This window comes from Blennius ocellaris (genome assembly GCF_963422515.1).
Source record: "Blennius ocellaris genome assembly, chromosome: 17".
Lineage (NCBI taxonomy): Eukaryota > Metazoa > Chordata > Actinopteri > Blenniiformes > Blenniidae > Blennius > Blennius ocellaris.
In genome coordinates, this window is record NC_137666.1 from 21,049,428 (window position 1) to 21,068,095 (window position 18,668).

General features: G+C 47.7%; 1 protein-coding gene across 2 annotated transcripts in view; it reads left to right on the forward strand.

Moving 5' to 3' along the window:
- atrn (attractin) overlaps positions 1-18,668 on the forward strand; it is a 143,712-nt gene that overhangs the window by 63,180 nt on the left and 61,864 nt on the right. The window contains exons 23-25 of one of the 2 annotated variants that reach the window (XM_080513216.1): positions 334-412; positions 2,977-3,134; positions 12,235-12,296. In XM_080513216.1, coding sequence (XP_080369342.1) covers positions 334-412; positions 2,977-3,134; positions 12,235-12,296 — 299 coding nt within the window. The remainder of the gene's footprint in view (positions 1-333; positions 413-2,976; positions 3,135-12,234; positions 12,297-18,668) is intronic. The other variant, XM_080513217.1, reaches the window with a different exon arrangement.

An 18,668-nucleotide genomic window follows, 5' to 3' on the forward strand; every position in this document is an offset into this window, starting at 1 on the left:
TAATATACGTGCGTCGACTTTCTAAAACGCTTCTTCTGATTTCATTAGCGTGTAGCCTTTGAGTCATTAATATTAATTGAAGCGATTTGAGCGTCTCTTACGGTAAACGTTTCCATCATTAGTTCTTCAAACACACAAAGTGTCGGCTCGTCCGCCATTAGCCCAGAGATTCACTCTCTCCCTGCTCGACGCCGGGTGTTTGTTCAGCTTCCAAAACCATCAGCGCAGTCTGACGCCGACGAACAAACGCGCCACATTCTGTTAGAGGAAGTCTGAAGCCTTCGCCGTTTCCGTCCCTTTTCGTGGCGATAACACTGACGTTTGTGCTTCCAGCCCAACCGAGATCTGGACATGTTCATCAACGCCTCCAAGAACTTCAACCTGAACATCACCTGGGCCACCAGCTTCACCGGTGAGTCTCCCTTCGCCTCCCATCCCACTAATGCACATTTCTCAAGACTTGCGCGCAGGTGTTTTTTTGTGAAATGTCGACAGTTTCACCACGGAGCGTCCACCAAAGGACACCTGTAGGTTTTAATGGAGCCGGTTTGAAGGATAATTGAGGAAAGTTGAGTTGTTTCACCGGCTCATGAAATCCTGGCTCGGCTTACTTTACACCGTGTTTTCAAATGAAACCGGAAAACCCTCGACTGTGACGGTAATCTGCTTCACCTCCAATAATCTGACTCGTACAAACGGATTCATTTTAAGCTTGAAGTCAGTTTTTGTTTTATTTGTGAGCATTTTTATAAATCTCCTGTTTGGACACTGGATTTGTAGAAGGTTTTGGAGTGTTTGGTATACCATCAAAACACACACGTACATGTCAAGTGGCAATTAACTGGCCGATTTAACCGAGAACTGCGGGACGGGGCAGAATGATCCATTATTTGGTTTTGGCCTTTGTAACAAAACTAATTAGGTGGAAGTAAAAAATGATAAAAGCCGCTCGCTGACTGCAGCCGCTCATGTGTGAAAATATTCAGCTTCTCTCCGACGCATCGAAACGACGCCCGAGGCTCATTTCACAACTCGTCAGTCAAAAAGTAGGCGACAGGTTGAGCAGGTGATTCTGGACACGTCGCCAAGCTGCAGGACGGAGGAAGAGGAAGAGGAGGAGGAGGAGGAGGAGGAGGAGGAGGAGGAAGAAGAGAAGGGGATCTGGAGGAGGAGGAGGAGGAGGACATGAAGGGGGATGTGGAGGAGGAGGAAGAGGAAGAGAAGGGGGATGTGGAGGAGGAGGAAGAGGAAGAGAAGGGGGATGTGGAGGAGGAGGAGAAGGGGGATGTGGAGGAGGAGGAAGAGGAAGAGAAGGGGGATGTGGAGGAGGAGGAGGAGGAGAAGGGGGATGTGGAGGAGGAGGAGGAAGAGAAGGGGGATATGGAGGAAGAGGAGAAGGAGGAAGAAGAGAAGGGGATGTGGAGGAGGGGGAAGAGGAGAAGGAGGATGAAGAGAAGGGGATCTGGAGGAGGAGGAGGAGGAAGAGGAAGAGAAGGGGGATGTGGAGGAGGAGGAGGAGGAGGAAGAGAAGGGGATGTGGAGGAGGAGGAAGAGAAGGGAGATGTGGAGGAGGAGGAGAAGGGGGATGTGGAGGAGGAGGAGGAGGAAGAGAAGGGGATGTGGAGGAGGAGGAAGAGAAGGGAGATGTGGAGGAGGAGGAGAAGGTGGAGGAGGAGGAGGAAGAGAAGGGGATGTGGAGGAGGAAGAGAAGGGGGATGTGGAGGAGGAGGAGGAAGAGAAGGGGATATGGAGGAGGAGGAGGAAGAGAAGGGGGATGTGGAGGAGGAGGAGGAGGAGGAAGAGAAGGGGATGTGGAGGAGGAAGAGAAGGGGGATGTGGAGGAGGAGGAGGAAGAGAAGGGGATGTGGAGGAGGAGGAAGAGAAGGGGGATGAGGAGGAGGAAGAGAAGGGGGATGTGGAGGAGGAGGGGGATGTGGAGGAGGAGGAGGAGGAAGAGAAGGGAGATGTGGAGGAGGAGGAAGAGAAGGGGATGTGGAGGAGGAGGAAGAGAAGGGGATGTGGATGAGGAGGAAGAGAAGGGGGATATGGAGGAAGAGGAGAAGGAGGAAGAAGAGAAGGGGATGTGGAGGAGGAGGAAGAGAAGGGGGGTGTGGAGGAAGAAGAGAAGGGGATGTGGTGTAGGAGGCGGAGGGGGAAGAGGAGAAGGAGGAAGAAGAGAAAGGGGATGTGGAGGAGGAGGAGCGGCGGGAAAAAAGTTTTGATTTAAACTTTGAAATTTGAAGGCATCAGCTTTCTTTTTCTTTTCTTGATTTCCGGGGCTGTCCAAGTCTGCAGCATTATGGGCGACCGTGGCTCAGGTGGTAGAGTGGTCGTCTTCAGAGTGAGAGGTCGGAGGTTCGATCCCAGTCTACACCGGTCTATGTGTCGAAGTGTCCTTGGGCAAGACACTGAACCCTAAATTGCTCCCAGTGGTCGACTAGCGCCTTGCATGGCAGCTCTGTCCCATTGGTGCGTGAATGGGTGAATGAGCTGATATGTAAAGCGCTTTGGGACTGCACTCAGTGTGGTTAGAAGGCGCTATATAAATCTAGACCATTTACCATTATTCCTCTTCAGGTTCTCCAAACGTCAGATTCCTGTTTCTGTAAACGTGCAGGGTTTGGTCCAGCCTTTGTGTGTTAATGCTGATGTTGAATCATGCTGATGTTGAATCAGCATTAACACTGGATGAACACAGACTGATAGCTTCTATTCGTCTTCATTTAATTGAACTCATTTCACCTGTTTTGGTGCTGCTTCCTCCCTCTCTTCCTCTCTCTACCCTCTATCCTCTCCCCCCCTCCCCCCTCTCTCTCATCCTCTCCATCCATTCATCCCTCTCTCTACCCTCCACTCTTTCCATCCTGTCCACCCCTCCCCATACTCCTCTCCCTCCCCCCATCCTCTCCCTCCATCCCTTCCTCCCTCTCTCCCTCCGTCTATCCTCTCGTCCCTCTCTTCTTGCTGTCCGTTCAGCAGGCACACAGTCGGGGGAGGAGATCCCCATCGTGTCTCGCAGCAACATCAAGGAGTTCAAGGACAGTTTCTCCAACGAGAACTTCGACTTCCGGAACAGTCCCAACATCACCTTCTTCGTCTACGTCAGCAACTTCACCTGGCCAATCAAGATCCAGGTAAACACCGTCTTTAAACACCTGACCATAAAGTAACTGAAACCAGGGGGCGGAACCAGAACGATATGAAAGAGGAACACATGAGGAACACATGAGGGAACATGAGGGTACACATGAGGGAACACATGAGGGAACCCGAGGGAACACATGAGAGAACACATGAGGAAAAATGAGGGAACACATGACGGAACATGAGAAAAAATGAGGGAACACATGACGGAACAGAGGAAAAATGAGGGAACACATGACGGAACATGAGGAACTATGAAGGAACACATGAGGAAACATGATGGAACATTAGGAGACCTGAGGAAACATGAGGGAACACATAAAGAAACATGAGGGAACGCATGACGGAACACATGAGAGCATGAGGAAACACATGAGGAATCATGTGGGAACACATGAGGAAACATGAGGGAACACATGAGGAAACATGAGGGAACACATGAAGAAACATGAGGGAACGCATGACGGAACACATGAGAGAACATGAGGAAACACATGAGGAAACATGTGGGAACACATGAGGAAACATGAGGGAACACATGAGGAAACATGAGGGAACACATGAGGAAACATGAGGGAACGCATGACGGAACACACGAGAGAACATGAGGAAACACATGAGGAAACATGAGGGAACGCATGACGGAACACATGAGAGAACATGAGGAAATACATGAGAGAACATGAGGGAACATGAGGAAACATGAGGGAAGACAATACACAGCGTACAGCAGCACTGTGACCAACACGTCAAATACATCCAACAACAAATCAGTTGTGCCATCAATTTCAGATTGAAGAAGTCTAAATCTTCTCTAAGGTCGCATTTCCACGACAATGTTTCAGGTGAAAGAGCATCGTTTTGGCCCCCAAATGTTTTGTTGAACAGGAAGCCCCGCCCACAGCCCTTGCTGATTAGCATTGTATTGCTTTTGTCTTTTCCAGACGGCTTGATTCTCTATATATTTACAACATTTACTTCCTTTTAATTTTGGCCCTCCTGGGATTTCATACCTTTGTACCTAAAAAAGCAGTAATAATATTTTAGCGGGTTGAATCACACACACTTTACCTCGAATGGAGCAAGCACAGCGAAATGGCAAAAATATCACATCACAATTTTTTGGTAATAAGATCACGATTATATCACAAATCTTTTTTTTTAAATAGATTTTTAAGTTTAATTTGCAAATTTCTGAACGGTGCAACCAAACCATTTGTAAAACAGCCCTAACAAGAAAAAAAAACAGACAATTTAGGCCAAAGAACCTTTATGAACATATTTTAATTAACATAATTTGTGCAATTTTCACCACATGTGTAAATAACAAACAATAAAGTGACTCTAAATTGTGCCTGTCTTCCTAAGTAGCTTTCACATGAAAAGTAAATTAAAAATACAAAGCAAAATATCAACCAATTCAAATAATACTTGTATATTTTACAAATATGAAAATAAAATGGTATAAACTAAGGCAATTCTGCAAAACATTATTTAACAAGTCATTTTAACAGGATTTAAGTACCAAAACATTGAATTGTTTATAGAAAAGAGTCAAATAAAAATGCAAACTTAAGTAACAGTCACAGTTAAAAGTAATAATAAAGCAATCGGTGAGACAAAAACAGGGTGCCTGGTATCCGTTGGTATCCATCAATGCATCCCATTTTGTAGTTTGTCCATGTGGAGTTGCCGTAGATCCCGCTGGACCTGACGTCATTGGCAGGCGTAAGCCCCGCCCCCTGACAGATCTGCTCGCGACGGTGGCGTCTTGCAAGTGAAGTGCCGTATAGTAGGGGTGGGCGATATACATCGTTTACGATAATATCGTCATTGTTGTTTTAACGATGTGCAAATTTACGTTATCCGTGTTCCCGGCAGGTTAGCGTGCCTCTAAACATAAACATTTGAAAGACAACATGGACACACCGCCCGCGGATGCTCCAACTTCAGAAGATTTAATTCCAAGACGTGGATCGACTTCAGTTGCATGGAAGTACTTTGGCTTTGAAAAGACTGACGTTACCCAAAAGACCGTAATCTGCAAAGTTTGTCGAAAAGCCGTTGCCGCTAAATGCAGCTCGACAACCAACCTGTTTCACCACTTGCGGACTAACCACACGAAGGAATACGAAGAATGTCAAAAGCTAGCTGCCAAAGAAAAACCTAAGTCGGCAAAGGTAACGTCACCTGCTGCACAACACAGCCAACAAACGTTAGCGGACTCAATCAACAGAAAACTGCCTTATGACAAAAAAAGCACCCGATGGCGAGACGTAACAAATGCTATCACCAATTATATAGCAAAAGAAATGGTGCCGATTCAGGTGGTGGAGAGAGAAGGCTTTAAACAGCTTGTGAATACGCTGGACCCGAGATATACAGTGCCTGGTCGGAAATATTTCAGCGAAACTGCTCTGCCCAACCTGTATGATTCATGTCGCCAAACTCTGATGAATGAACTGCAGAAGGTGCCACACTTTGCAACAACCACGGATCCCAAAATCCCCCAAAATATCGAGATATTATTTTTTGTCTATATCGCACACCCCTACCGTATAGTGGGATCGGTGTCGTGACATCGGTGGTAGTTGTACGAGTACTCCATACTCATGCTTGGCATTGGAATCGGTGCGTCCCTCATCCAGTGGAACTGTAATGACTAATAGTTTCTCAGTTGAGCAAAACGGAGAGCAACTATCGCACTCTTCTTGAGACGTAACAGCTGGACATGAAGAGCACGTGTGTGATTTGCTTGAAGTTTAAAAGTGGAGCTCGAACACAGAATCACACATCGGTAATGAGTCGGCGAGGAACTCGTATGGGGACGCCGCCGTGTGTTTGATTGTCTGAACAATAGGCCAGATAAGGAGCCGCACGCTGTTTCCTGTTCCCTTTTATCCATTAGCAGCTCGCGCCGCAACGATGAAACCTCACGAGACGAATTTGATTAAAGAGCGAGCGCACTGCAACACACCGGGAGGAGGTGTTGACGCCAAAAGACTACACTTGACTTTCTCGTGGTCCAACAGAACGTCTGGTAGGGGGAGACGTCTTTATAGAGTCACGTCTTTACAGAGTCACGTCTCTGCCGTTCCCACTCCGCAGCCACTCTAGGAAATGAGACTGCTTTCAAAGCTTTCAATGCATTTGGCGTGTCTGTTTCCATGATCCTGGTCACCACATTGGTGGTAACTAGTTCTTCTGCACATGCTCAGTAGAGCCAATCAGAGCAGAGTTTCCTCCAGAGTGTAATGACGTCCAGTCCATGATCTCCTGGGACTTGGTACTTTTATTTTGACAGTCACCATTGTAACAATCCAACTCTGTGGTTTTATTTTGACAGTCACCATAATAACAATCCAACTCTGTGGTTTTATTTTGACAGTCACCATAATAACAATCCAACTTGGTAGCTTTATTTTGACATTCAAAGTAATAATAATCCAACTCAGTACTTTTATTTTGTACTGTAATAACAATCCAACTTGGTGGTCTGTCAAATAGAATGTCCGCGTTCTCCGTGTGTGTGTGTGTGTGTGTGTGTGTTCATTAGAAAACACACAATAGCACCAACTAGTGGCCCAGCGTACAAACTACATCATATCCAGCATTTCTTCCGTCACCATGCAAACGGACATTGTTCTCAAAACGTCATGTAAACATCAAACGTCCTCCTCCTGGTTCTCCTCCTCCTCCTCCTCCTCCTGGTTCTCCTCCTCCTCACCTCCCGTCCTCCTGTGTGGGATTATGTCAGATCAGCTCCGTCCCTAAAACTAAAGCAGTTTTATTTAGTTACTTTTTTTTTTTTACTGTCATGGACTTTTTTCATCCTGGTCATCGAGGTAACACTTTCCACTTTGTTTTCATGCCTCCTCTTGTAGTCTGAGCTTCTTCTTCTTCACTTCCTTCTCTCGTCTCTGGTGCTGCAAGCAGCAGCAGCAGCTTGGCTCTGGCATGGCGGCGTGTGAGAGGGATCGTAGGCGGCGGGTCCTCCAGTGTTGGCAGCCGCACAACGGACTGTTGGAAAAACGGTTCATAAACACAAACCGAGCAGGAGCGAGGGCAAAGGAGGAATGTTAAGTTGAAACACATGCCGCATTCAGAGTGGGCCGAGCGGCACACAGAGCCCGCTCTCTTCCTCGCTCCTCCACCTCGAGGTGGCTTCTGTTTGCCTTCACGAGGTCGCGGTGACTCGCCTGGTTCAGCCGCGCTGCCTGGCGCATGCTCTTATTTATAGATCGGTTTAAAAAGCTGTGATTGGCGCCGTGGGAGACGGGTCTCTTCGATGTAATTATGGTGACACGCGCAAAAATAAGATCTGGCACAAAAAAAGCGGTGATGAAATCAGAGACGACTCCCATCATCGAAGCACAATCGGCGGCGGAGAGATGAGTCAGCACAGACTTCTCACACTGCCCGCTCTCTTTTTTTTTTTTTTCACCCTCTCGAGATGTAGAATAAGATCTGAATTTAATGATGTTTGTAATGAAACGCAGATCCCAGGCTAATTACATTAAAGGGCTGTGATCTCCTGCTCCGTGCTTTCGTGAACATGTCATGATGTGGTGCAGATTAGAAGAGCCTCCAGTTTAACCCCCTGCTGTGCAGCAGCAGCGGCAGCTGGAGCCTCCGCCGGCGTTCATCCGGCAACCTTCCCTCGCAGGCGTCTTTCCGTGAGAGCGTCCATGTGCTTCACCAGGGACCGTTGACACTTTGTCCTCGCAGCAGTAACGTCCAGCCTCGGGTCCAAGCTTCTCCGGGCCAGTTTGCGTCGGCTTCACCGTTTCCCTCTCACAGCCTGAAAACACGTCGCAGGTCCAGCAGATTCCTTTTGATTTCCTCTGCAGTCTCAAAGCTCTCGATGCTTTCCTTCACATTTCACTTATTCGCGTTTTGGAGATCAGATTCCAAACGGTGTAAATCTTTCACGCGTTGTTCCCCGCCAGGTGAACGGATAAGTTTACACATCATTCCAAGTGAAAACGCATCATTTTTTACCTATTCGTTTCAGAGAAGTTTCACTTTCACATGGTGACATTCTGAAACGGCAGAACTGCTGAAAATGATGTTATGTTGGGCCACTAGATGGCGCTGTTGTTTGATTTTGTAATGTAACTACACACACACACACATACAGGAGAAAACAATGAGCTCTCAACATGAACACTGGGAGGACATTCTGGTGGACAGACCAACAAGTTGGATTATTAGTATGGTGACTATCAAAATAAAATTACCAAGTTGGATTACTATCATGGTGACTGTCAAAATAAAATTACCAAGTTGGATTGCTATTATGGTGACTCTCAAAATAAAAGTACCAAGTTGGATTGTTGTTAGGGTGACTGTCAAAATATAATTACCAAGTTGGATTATTACAGTGACTGTCAAAATAAAATTTCCAAATTGGATTGTTATTACAGTGACTTTCAAAATAAAACTACCGAGTTGGATTGTTATTATGGTGACTGTCAAAATAAGTACCAAAAAGTACCAAGTCCCAGGAGAATAAGGACAGAGTCGTGACACAACGGAGGAAACATTGTTGTGATTGGCTCTACTGAGCATGTGCAGAACTTCGTTACTATTACCATGGTGATCAGGAGCAGTGGCAGCGTTTCCAGAAAGTTGTGTTTTCAGTGGCTCCGAGCACTGTTGTTGTGTAAACGGACCCCAAAACGCTTGGAAGCGCAGAAAAAGGGCCTAATGTCCACACTGGTGTAGTAGCTAGCACTGTCGCTCACGGTAAAAACACCTTGCTTCAATTTCGTGCCTTGTCGATGATGTTTGCATGTTTTTTCCCCGTTTGATCCCCACAGTCCTCGGTCCTGACTTGATGGTTAAACTCCAGCTGTGTATGAAGGGAAGGACGGAAAGTGTGTGTGTGTGTGTTGGATTTAAGCAGCCGCTCGTTGCGAGACCTGCTCAGTATTTTCAGGCCCTAACACTCCGCTGTGACATATTAAATATTCCGGTTCTTCCTCTACCTGTTGCGCGGCCTCCTTTGCTCTGATAACAACACTTTTTTTGTCAAATTTGCCGTTGGGTTGAAGCGACTGTCAGAAGCCATTAGAGGCAGGATATCTGCAGTCTTAATGCCCGGCGGCGGCCTGACAGGCCCTGCTACGAGATCCTCGGCGGCCCCTAAAGTTCCCCTCCGCTGGGCACGTAACGAGAGCGTCGCCCGGCCTCCCGCCGCCGCCGTCAGCCTGCCTCATGGCTGACACTCCAGATTAGCCGCTACAATAACTGTTATCACACATCGTCTCTGTGTGACAGCCTGCTTGTACTTTCAAATCGGAGTTTGGCAGCGGAGACACGGAGCTGAAGGACCGTTTATTGGGGGGGGGGGGGGTTTGTGTCGGAGGAGTTCGAGCGGTGGGCGGGGGCTTTGTGTCATTAGAGGGAATTATGTTTCTCTAATCAGCTAAAGAAAGCGACGGCTTCATCGGGCCGCTGTCACAGTGTTGGTGGGTGTCCGTGCCGCCGCCAACACGACTTCTCTGATAACACTTAAAACAATCCCGACACTCGGGTTCACACAAACTGACACTTTCTCTATAATCCTCTTTTTGTCCCCATTTTACATTCATGAGCGCTAAAGATTCCCTCCAAACCCGTTTCCACACCCACTTAATTGCAAATAGCTGATTGACCTCTCAGAGAATGAACAATTTCCTCAGACTGCTCAGCAGAGTGTCTCCAGAGGGACATTTTAAAAGTCGTCCTCGCGCTGGAGAGACACCGAGGAAACGTCGACTTTTGAACTTTCAGCTCTGAGACGTTACATTTGTCGTAGTTCAGTATCTTCAGCGTTGATTTGATTTTGATTGAGCCTCCAAAGCTGACACGACATGGACCGGCCCTTTAAGGCCCCCGTTTCCACGACGATGTTTCAAGTGCAAATGTGTCAACAACATCGTGAAAACTAGAGCTACGCTCGGTAGATCGCATACAATCGCCAACGACACATTTGTTTGTAGAACCAAGTTAGCATCCATAGCATGTTAGCCGTTAGCTCAAATCGATGCTGACTTGCCTGCAGGATAGCTACAGTATTGTGTGAAACACTGAGGAGGGAGCGTCTCCATGACAACAGACGCTGATCTCCTTTAATCTCCTCCACGAAGTGCCTCTCCGCTTTGCGTGGGACAACTTTTTGCAGTTTTTGGGGATTTATTCGGAAACTATTAACCATTAACATCCCAGAATCTAAACAATTGGTTCTTGGATGACGACAAATCATCCCTGAAAACGTCATATAATTTGGGTGAGTAGTTTAGTAGTAGAGCGCAGACCTTCGGACACGCATGGACACTATCTTGTCTGTCAGGTAGCAACGTCGCTGTTGTCAGCCACTAGTGGGTGCTATTGTTTCTTTTTAGCAATAGGATTACACACCTGTGTCTAAAACTGCTCGTCTCCTAGGATATGTGAAACCATAAAAACGCTGAAAAGAGAAGATGAATTCTGTGTTTCTGCCGGTTCCATGTACACAGATATCGTTTTCAGAATGTTGCGTAGAGGTGAAACCTTTCTGAAATGAAAGCACAAAATGTATTTGTTTTCAACCGTGTTGTGGAAACGGGGGCCTCCATTCACTCCTCCATCCAGTCACTGGAAGGTTCCTGATTTCCCACGGCCCTTTCTGTTTGGGTGTTCTTCCTGAGCCACTTCAGCTTCCTCCGCCTCTGTCGTTGGGCGCTGAAGACCCCCGCCTCACAGCAAAGACGGCCACCTCCTCTGACTGTGCGAGCCCGGGATTCAAACCCTCAACTCACTCCAGTGTGACGGGTTTTCTTGGAGGTTTTTCTGTGGATGTTTTGGCCCCGAACTCGTCTTCAGTGCTCGACAGTCTGGAGCAAAACGATCACACCGAGGTGTGGAGCTCAACAGCAACACATTAGCAATCCAGATGGTGCAGGCTGCACAAGCAAATAAGACCCTGGGTCACACACACACACAGACACACACACACACACACACACACACACACACACACACACACACACACACACACACACACACACACACACACACACACACACACACACACACACACACACACACACACACACACACACACACCTTCAAGTCATTGTGGATTTATTCAGCCTTTCACAGTTTGTCCTGGTTCTTCATCACATATTAAGAATTCACGAGCTGATCCGACATGAACACAGCTGGGCTTTCCTGCCTTTTTTCCTTTTTCTTTTCTTTTCTTTTTTTTTCTCCCACCCCTTATTTTGATCGGTTTATCAAAGGAATCGTATGCAGATCCCAGCTTGAGCAGAGGAATAATAATCAGGGGTGATGAGCTCTGCTCCGAGTCGTCAAGGTGCGTGGAGTCACTTCCTCCGTGTTGCCAGAGAGGGGCAGTGTTGTGTCACTGCAGGGCGACGGCTTTCAGAGGCATTTTGGGTGGTGGTGGTGGCGTTTGAGGGCTTCCTGTAGGCATAAGATGTGGAGGTTTTTGGGGGGGGGGCGGGGGGGCCACTGGCATTGTTTCCCCTGGCAACCTTGATTAACACAGGACATTGTTAACACAATTGCTCTTGGGATGATTACATAGTGAGTGTTTCTGCCCACATGTGAAGGAATCATGAGGGGTTTTTCTGTGGGCGGCGGCGAGGGAATAAATCATGCAAAACTCAAAATTTGTCTGAAGTGCTGATGGTTTGCGACTGCCGCGCACAAAGCGTTAACACGCATTTTGCACGGGTTCTGCCATCCCCGATGACACGTTGCTGTAGACGACATACCCTGCTGGTACCAAAGCTCGCTGACAGACCGACGATGGTTCAGGTCTAGTTTGTGTTTTGGAACCGAATCAAAGAGAATTTTTGTGATTTTTTTTGTTTTTTTTTTCTGGAGAAACTCACGGAGAAACTTTAACGATCTGCTGCTGGAATCTCAATGCCAGTGGCAGAAAACATAAACACACAAATCCTGCAGTGTTGTTTCTGTTGTGTTTGTGTTAGACCTGCAGTGTTTCTAAAGCCTTGCATGTTTTACGAGCGTGTAATTCTGACCTCTCGTGTAAAATTTTTTCTGACTCTCTCTCTCTCTCTGGTCTCTTGCTCGCAGATCGCCTTCTCGCAGCACAGTAACTTCATGGACCTGGTGCAGTTCTTCGTCACGTTCTTCAGGTAAGCAGGCCCCCTCCCCCCCCCCGCCGTGTGAAGTGGCTGCGGTGGATTGCCAGCGCCGTGTGTGGGACACGGCGTGATGGATGACCGGACGCTGGCTGTGAGGAAACTCCGCGGCTCACCGGTTGATAGGAGCCGGTTAGCTGTGGGCGCACACGCGACCACCGACTGCACTATGTTGTTCACTCAGTCACACAGGCACAGACCCTGCCCGGGTTTTATTCACTCGCAGCGTCGCAACCGGGAGGGAAGCCGATCCACACGGCTCTGAAACCTGGCCGGACAATCCTGTAGGTCACCGCTGCAGCTGCTTTATCGGGGCAAATTATCCAAATTCACACAGCAGCAGATTAAATGATCAGGTTAAGGACGTGACGATGTGATCACTCACTGTGGGACTGTGGACCTCCTGCTGTGAGTGACCTCTAACATGCCTCTCAAGGACACCCAGGTTCAAACCGTGGGCTCATATCCAGGAAATTACAGTATATCGATGTTGGTCAAATACAATGCTCAAGAGTTCATATTTGTTTCAAGAATGACGGAATTTTATTTTGACAATCACCGTAATCACAATTCAACTTGGTAGTTTTATTTTGACAGCCATCATAGTGTGTGTGTGTTGTGGTGTGTGTGTGTGTGTGTGTGTGTGTGTGTGTGTGTGTGTGTGTGTGTGTGTGTGTGTGTGTGTGTGTGTGTGGTGTGTGTGTGTGTGTGTGTGTGTGTGTGTGTGTGTGTGTGTGTGTGTGTGTGTGTGTGTGTGTGTGTGTGTGTGTGGTTTCAGTGCTCAAACAACAGCACCAACTAATGTCCCCAACGTGAAAATGACATTTTCAGTGTTTCTACCGTTTCCATGACAACTTGTCAACGCTGCTGCCATATACCTTCCCTGCATTTCCTCTTGAGACGTCGTCATGTTCGGGGGGGCCTATGTTTTCTGACTTTCACAGTAAAATGCAGCAGAAGAGGCCAGTGGACGGCCACACTGACGTCAGACCAGCGTTTACCTCGGGCGACTCTGGGATGTTGGACGATGAGATGTGTGCGTGTGGTTATTTGTGCCGTTTGTTCCTGCCGTCGGGACTGACGGTGTGTACAGGCGGTGCGTACAGACGGACTGCGGCTGCGCTGCCACTCAGCCGTCACGCAGCCATTGTGTTCCCGGGGAAAGCTGAAGGAAAGCGCTGAAGTCATGCGCCTCGCCGTAGCGCTGGGGCAACTCAGGTCTCTCGCTTCACCATTGCAGATGACAGCTTTAAAATTGCATGCGGTTGTTTTTATGCCTCCGCCTGAGTTGACAGCCGTGGGCCGGAGGCATTATGTTTTCAGGCTGTTTGTCCGTCCGTCCCGTCCGTCAGTCAGTCCCACTCATTCTCATTAACCCGACTCTGCACGCGGAGGAAGTGTTTCTCTGAACCGCCGTGAACTGCAGCTCAGTGGAACCTGGACTCCCAGTCCTTAGTCTCCTGGGGCTTGGGGCTTTTATTTTGACAGTCACCGTAATAACAACCCAACTGGGTAGCTTTATTTTGACAGTCACCGTAATAACAATCCAACTTGGTAGCTTTATTTTGACAGTCACCGTAATAACAATCCAACTTGGTAGCTTTATTTTGACAGTCACCGTAAGAACAATCCAACTTGGTAGCTTTATTTTGACAGTCACTGTAATAACAATCCAACTTGTGGTCTTATCCTTTAGAATGTCCGTGTTCTCCCAGTGTTGATGTTTAGAGTCCGTTGTTCTGCTGCATGTATGCGTGTGTGGTTTCAGTGCTAAAACAAACAACAGCGCCAACTAGTGGCCCAACATGAAAACGTCATCGTTTTCAGTTCCTCCTTTAAAAATGTTGTTGTGAAAATGGAATCTAAACGTTTGGCTGACTTTAATGCTGATCGCACGCTGCGTCTGGATCAGTGATGCTAATGCTAGCAGGCTAAGATGAACACAGGTGACAACCTGTCAATCAATCAGCCCAACCAGTCGATCAGGAAAGGGGCGGGCAGAACGTACTTAAAAGTCTTTTGTATTCTCCACGTTGTGACGCCTGTTCACGTCTCTGCTTCTCTGCACTGACGTTAGAGTTCATCTCCAACCTGGTTGATTTAAACTAATGTCACGAAAACTGGGAACATTTGCGATGTTTTTGTTGGGAATCGTTCAGTATTTAGAATGAAATATCCTTCAGTGTCTCAGGCCTCCGTGTACTTCACCTGTTAGTGGAGATATGCAAATGAGGTCTAAAGGCTATTAGAGCAGCAGCTGTAATCCAGTTTTACTGATATTTTTCATCTAAAGCCAAACTGTGAGCTCCGTCCAAAACAAGGGAGATTACACTGAACTGGTAAAGCAATGGGATTATATGAGAATGTACAACGATATCACACTGGTGTTGTTTTACAGGATCAGATCTCCTGAAGTGCTGGTTTTCTCGCCTGTAAATGTGAGAGGTGGAGGTCATAGTGAGTGGAGGCGAAGGTGTTGAATCCGGTGAGGACGAGGTCCGAGCCCCGGCACCAGGGAACCGTTCAGCACAAACCTCAGGTTTCACAGCAGCTCCATCGATTCCAACGTTGAGATTCACCACGTTGTCTGATAGCGGGAGACGGAGGAGCGTCTGCAGGCGGGTACATCACATTTCCCTGCGACACATCCCATGTGTCAGAGAAGAATCATCTCCTCTGGAATTCTAAATGACTTTGTGGAGCCGCCTCGCAATGATGATGCTGCTGGTTTTTTTTTTTGTCCTGTCGCTCTGAACCTGCTCCAGTGAGTCTGATGATCCTCCAGCGTTCTGCTCGTCTTGCTGGGAGGTTTCATCCATCTCCAAATGAGCAGCGGGAAAAACTGAGTGTCTGGCTGTCTGGGTGTATGTCCTCCCCCCTCCTCACCCCTCCATGTCACCCCTCCTCCTCCATCCTCACCTCTCCATATCACCCATCCTTCTCCTTCCTCACCCCTCTCGTGTCCCCCCTCCCCTCTCCTCACCCCTCCTGTGTCACACATTCCTTCTCCCTCATCACCCTTCCTGTATCCCCCATCGTCCTCCCCCCTCCCCCCCCACGTCTCCTGTCACCCGTCTTTCCTCACCCCTCAACCCTCGTCACCTCTCCTGTGTCCCCCCTCCTCTTCTCCCTCCTCACTCCTCTGGTGTACCCTCTTCCTCATTCATCCTCACCCCCCTCCTCCCCTCTCCATGTCACCCATCCTCCTCCCTCATCACCCTTCCTTCGTCACCCATCGTCCTCCCCTCTCCTCCTCCCTCCTCACCCATCCTGTCACCCCCCCCCCACACCTCTCCTCACCCCTCCTGTGTCCCCCGTCACTTTTCACTCACCTCTTCCTTCTCTCTGCTATCTTTCTCCTTTCATCTCCGCCTCTTGGTCTCCCCCTCTCTCCTCTGCCCCCCCCCCTTGTTTTCCTTCCTCCCAGGCTGCCTCCCCCCTCCTAATCCCCCCATGCCGTGCTGTTTGATGTGCACCGCCTGCCTGATTCAGCACAGATGAGTAGAAACTGAAGTTATCCGGCTCGCAGCCTCGTCCCCGTCTGCTTCTGCTGCCGCATTGTTTGTGTAGCGGGGGAGGAGGGGGATGCTAATTAACGTGGAAATTGTTTGCTCTCCTCCACTCACACTTTCCCCGGCGCCCTAATCTCACTTTTCTGCCCCCCTCCTCTGGGTTGTGCCCCCCCCCCCCCCCCCCCCCCCCCCCAGTGTGCCACGCTCGCCGTGGGGGCCATGAAGGTGGTGCCATCCTGTTATCTGCAGCGCCAGCACAGATCCCCCCCCACCAGCGGCTCCAGCCTCAAAGCAGCTGCATTAAACATCAGCAGCAGCAGCAGCAGCAGCAAACACATTCACATATTCACGTCCAGCTGTCCAGCCGCTCCTCACCGCGGGCTGGCGCCGCTTTTTCCTCCAGTCAGCAAACACACTCTCTCTCTCTCTCTCTCTCTCTCTCTCTCCGCCTCCGAGTCCGTGTGAGACCAACGCTCACAGCTGAACTTTTTCATCAATGTTTAACAAATTGAATGTGTGTCTTGTTGTGCAAATTCAATATTTTCTTCCAGGCTTGCAAACTGCCTGGAGAATGCCAAATTTTCACCACTTTTTTATTTATTTATTTTTTTTTAGGGGGGGGGGGGGGATGCAGTTAAAATGTATTCTGGGGTTTTTATTTTTTTGCCTCTCGAGCTGTCATGAGTTTAATTTTAAACTTGGCTGCTGCTAAAGCAGCACCCTTTGAAGTAATAGTGACCTGAATGACAAATTTCTTGCTGTGCGAGTCCGAAGCTAAAAGAACGATCACCAAATGCAGCATTTTAACTTTGCACACTGGGACATATTTGTCACGGAAGTATCAGAGGCAGCTTTTTGAAGTCTCACTTTATATAATATATAGCTCACATTCATCCCTCCGTAAAGAGGAAATGGAGTTTGTTTTTGAAGTAAATAGCTGGCAGTACTGTGCTATAGGTGGAAGTAAGATTGAACCTGCACAGAGGTTCTATCTGTGTCTGTGGGAGAATTAATGGTACTTGAATATATAATTAATAGAACCGCATAAGCACACTTTCATGTCCCGCTGAGCCAGATATTTCAGCTTTGGCTGGCACTTGTGCCGACTCGCCCGGTTTACAGGCTCAGGAAGCGAGAGAGAGAGAGAGAGAGAGAGAGAGACTGTGTCTGGATGTAACTGTAATCCTGCAGGATAAACAAGGTCATGACAGCCGGGATTTACAGACAACGTTCAACTTCTGCAACCAGATCGCACTTCCTCTGCTTTTGGACTTGATTCATTTCCTGATGGAGTCGTCAGAATAACGGAGGAAAGCCGCGTCTGAGCCGTTGTTGTGGATCAATAGCCCACAGTGTTTACTTTCTAATAAACCAGACTTAACCTTCTAATAGTCGATGCTCTTCTGAGGCCCGACGTCCCGGAAAACTCCGGCGAGCATGCCAACCCCCCCTCCCCCCTACGCTGCGGCAAGATGAAATAGTCGGGGAACTGGTACTTCCTGTTGGCTCCTCAGTCAAACACCAGTTCCTCCATCACTGGACCCGTTCAGACCTGGAGAGACTGGGGCTCAGACCGTCCCGGAACACATTCGCTATGTGAGCGCTTGACACTACCGAAGCCGTGGTTCCACCGCAGTACGTTCCAGAGCGCAGCGGGAGGCCCCGACTCTGTCGCCCAGCACGGTTAGCTTGTAGTAGGCGGGGCTGAGAAGTCATATCTCTGCACAGCGCGTCCCGTTTCCCCTCTTTTCTAATTCTCCTCCTGTCTTACCTCTGTCGAAGTTATTGGCATCTCTTGGAATCTAAAGTCTGAAAGTGAAACAAAAACATACTTTAAACTCCCGAGTTCATTTCATAACCAGCGTCTTTGCATTCGCAGAGGAATAAATTAGCACATTAATACAGAGTGAATTAAAAACTTGGCCTGACTGAAATGATTTGTGTCAAAATGGCCACGGGCAGGTTGGCTAATTAGCCGGGTAGCGTGTGACATTTGGGCAGCGGGCGCTCGAAAAGTGGATTTTTTTTTGAATACTTGAGTTGGCAGCAAAGGTATTTTTGGATTTTAAAAGCTGAGTTTTTCCTTCATGCAGCTTCAGTTTTATTTTGCCGAGTTTTTGTGATACCGGAGTCTTGTTACATGCAGGTTATTTGATTTATTATCTGTGTGTGTGTGTGTGTGTGTGTGTTCGTGCGTGTGTGCTTTGACCATTTCTACAAGGACAGCAACAATCTCTGGTCTGAAAACAAGACGAGGACGGCACTGCAGTGAATAAATAAATCATTTATTCATGCATAACTTGGCTATAAAAAAGTAGATTTTTTTCTTCTGTACTTCAGTTGTCAGCTCTGTATCGCCTCAAAAGTGTACACCAGTGGAAGAAGTTAACAAAACGGTGAGATTTATATTATTGTTGAACCAAAAATAATCCCAGTGTGGCAGAAAAGATCAGACGGTCCAGGCTGTCAGTGTTTTAACCCTTTATAGATGCACCTCACTGGGATATCACTTTATTCTAAACTGGTCTCTAAACTATTTAGAATTCAGGAAAAAAAACATCTTCGATTAGTTCAATATAAAAAATGTATGGGAAAACTGACCTTTTCTTTCTTTTTTTTAACTGTACCTACTCTTATTTTGGAACTTATTCAAATAATTACATTTTAGATATTTTGGTGTGGTGTAATTTCCACATTTTAATAATTACTGAGTCCACTCTAGAAGAGAATAGGTTTATCATTTTGTGTATCATGCTGTGAAGTTACAGGTGCCGCTCCATTTGTGCGTCAATATAAAGGGAACTTGACAAATTGTCCAGATAAATATTTACAATAATACTATAAAATGTATACT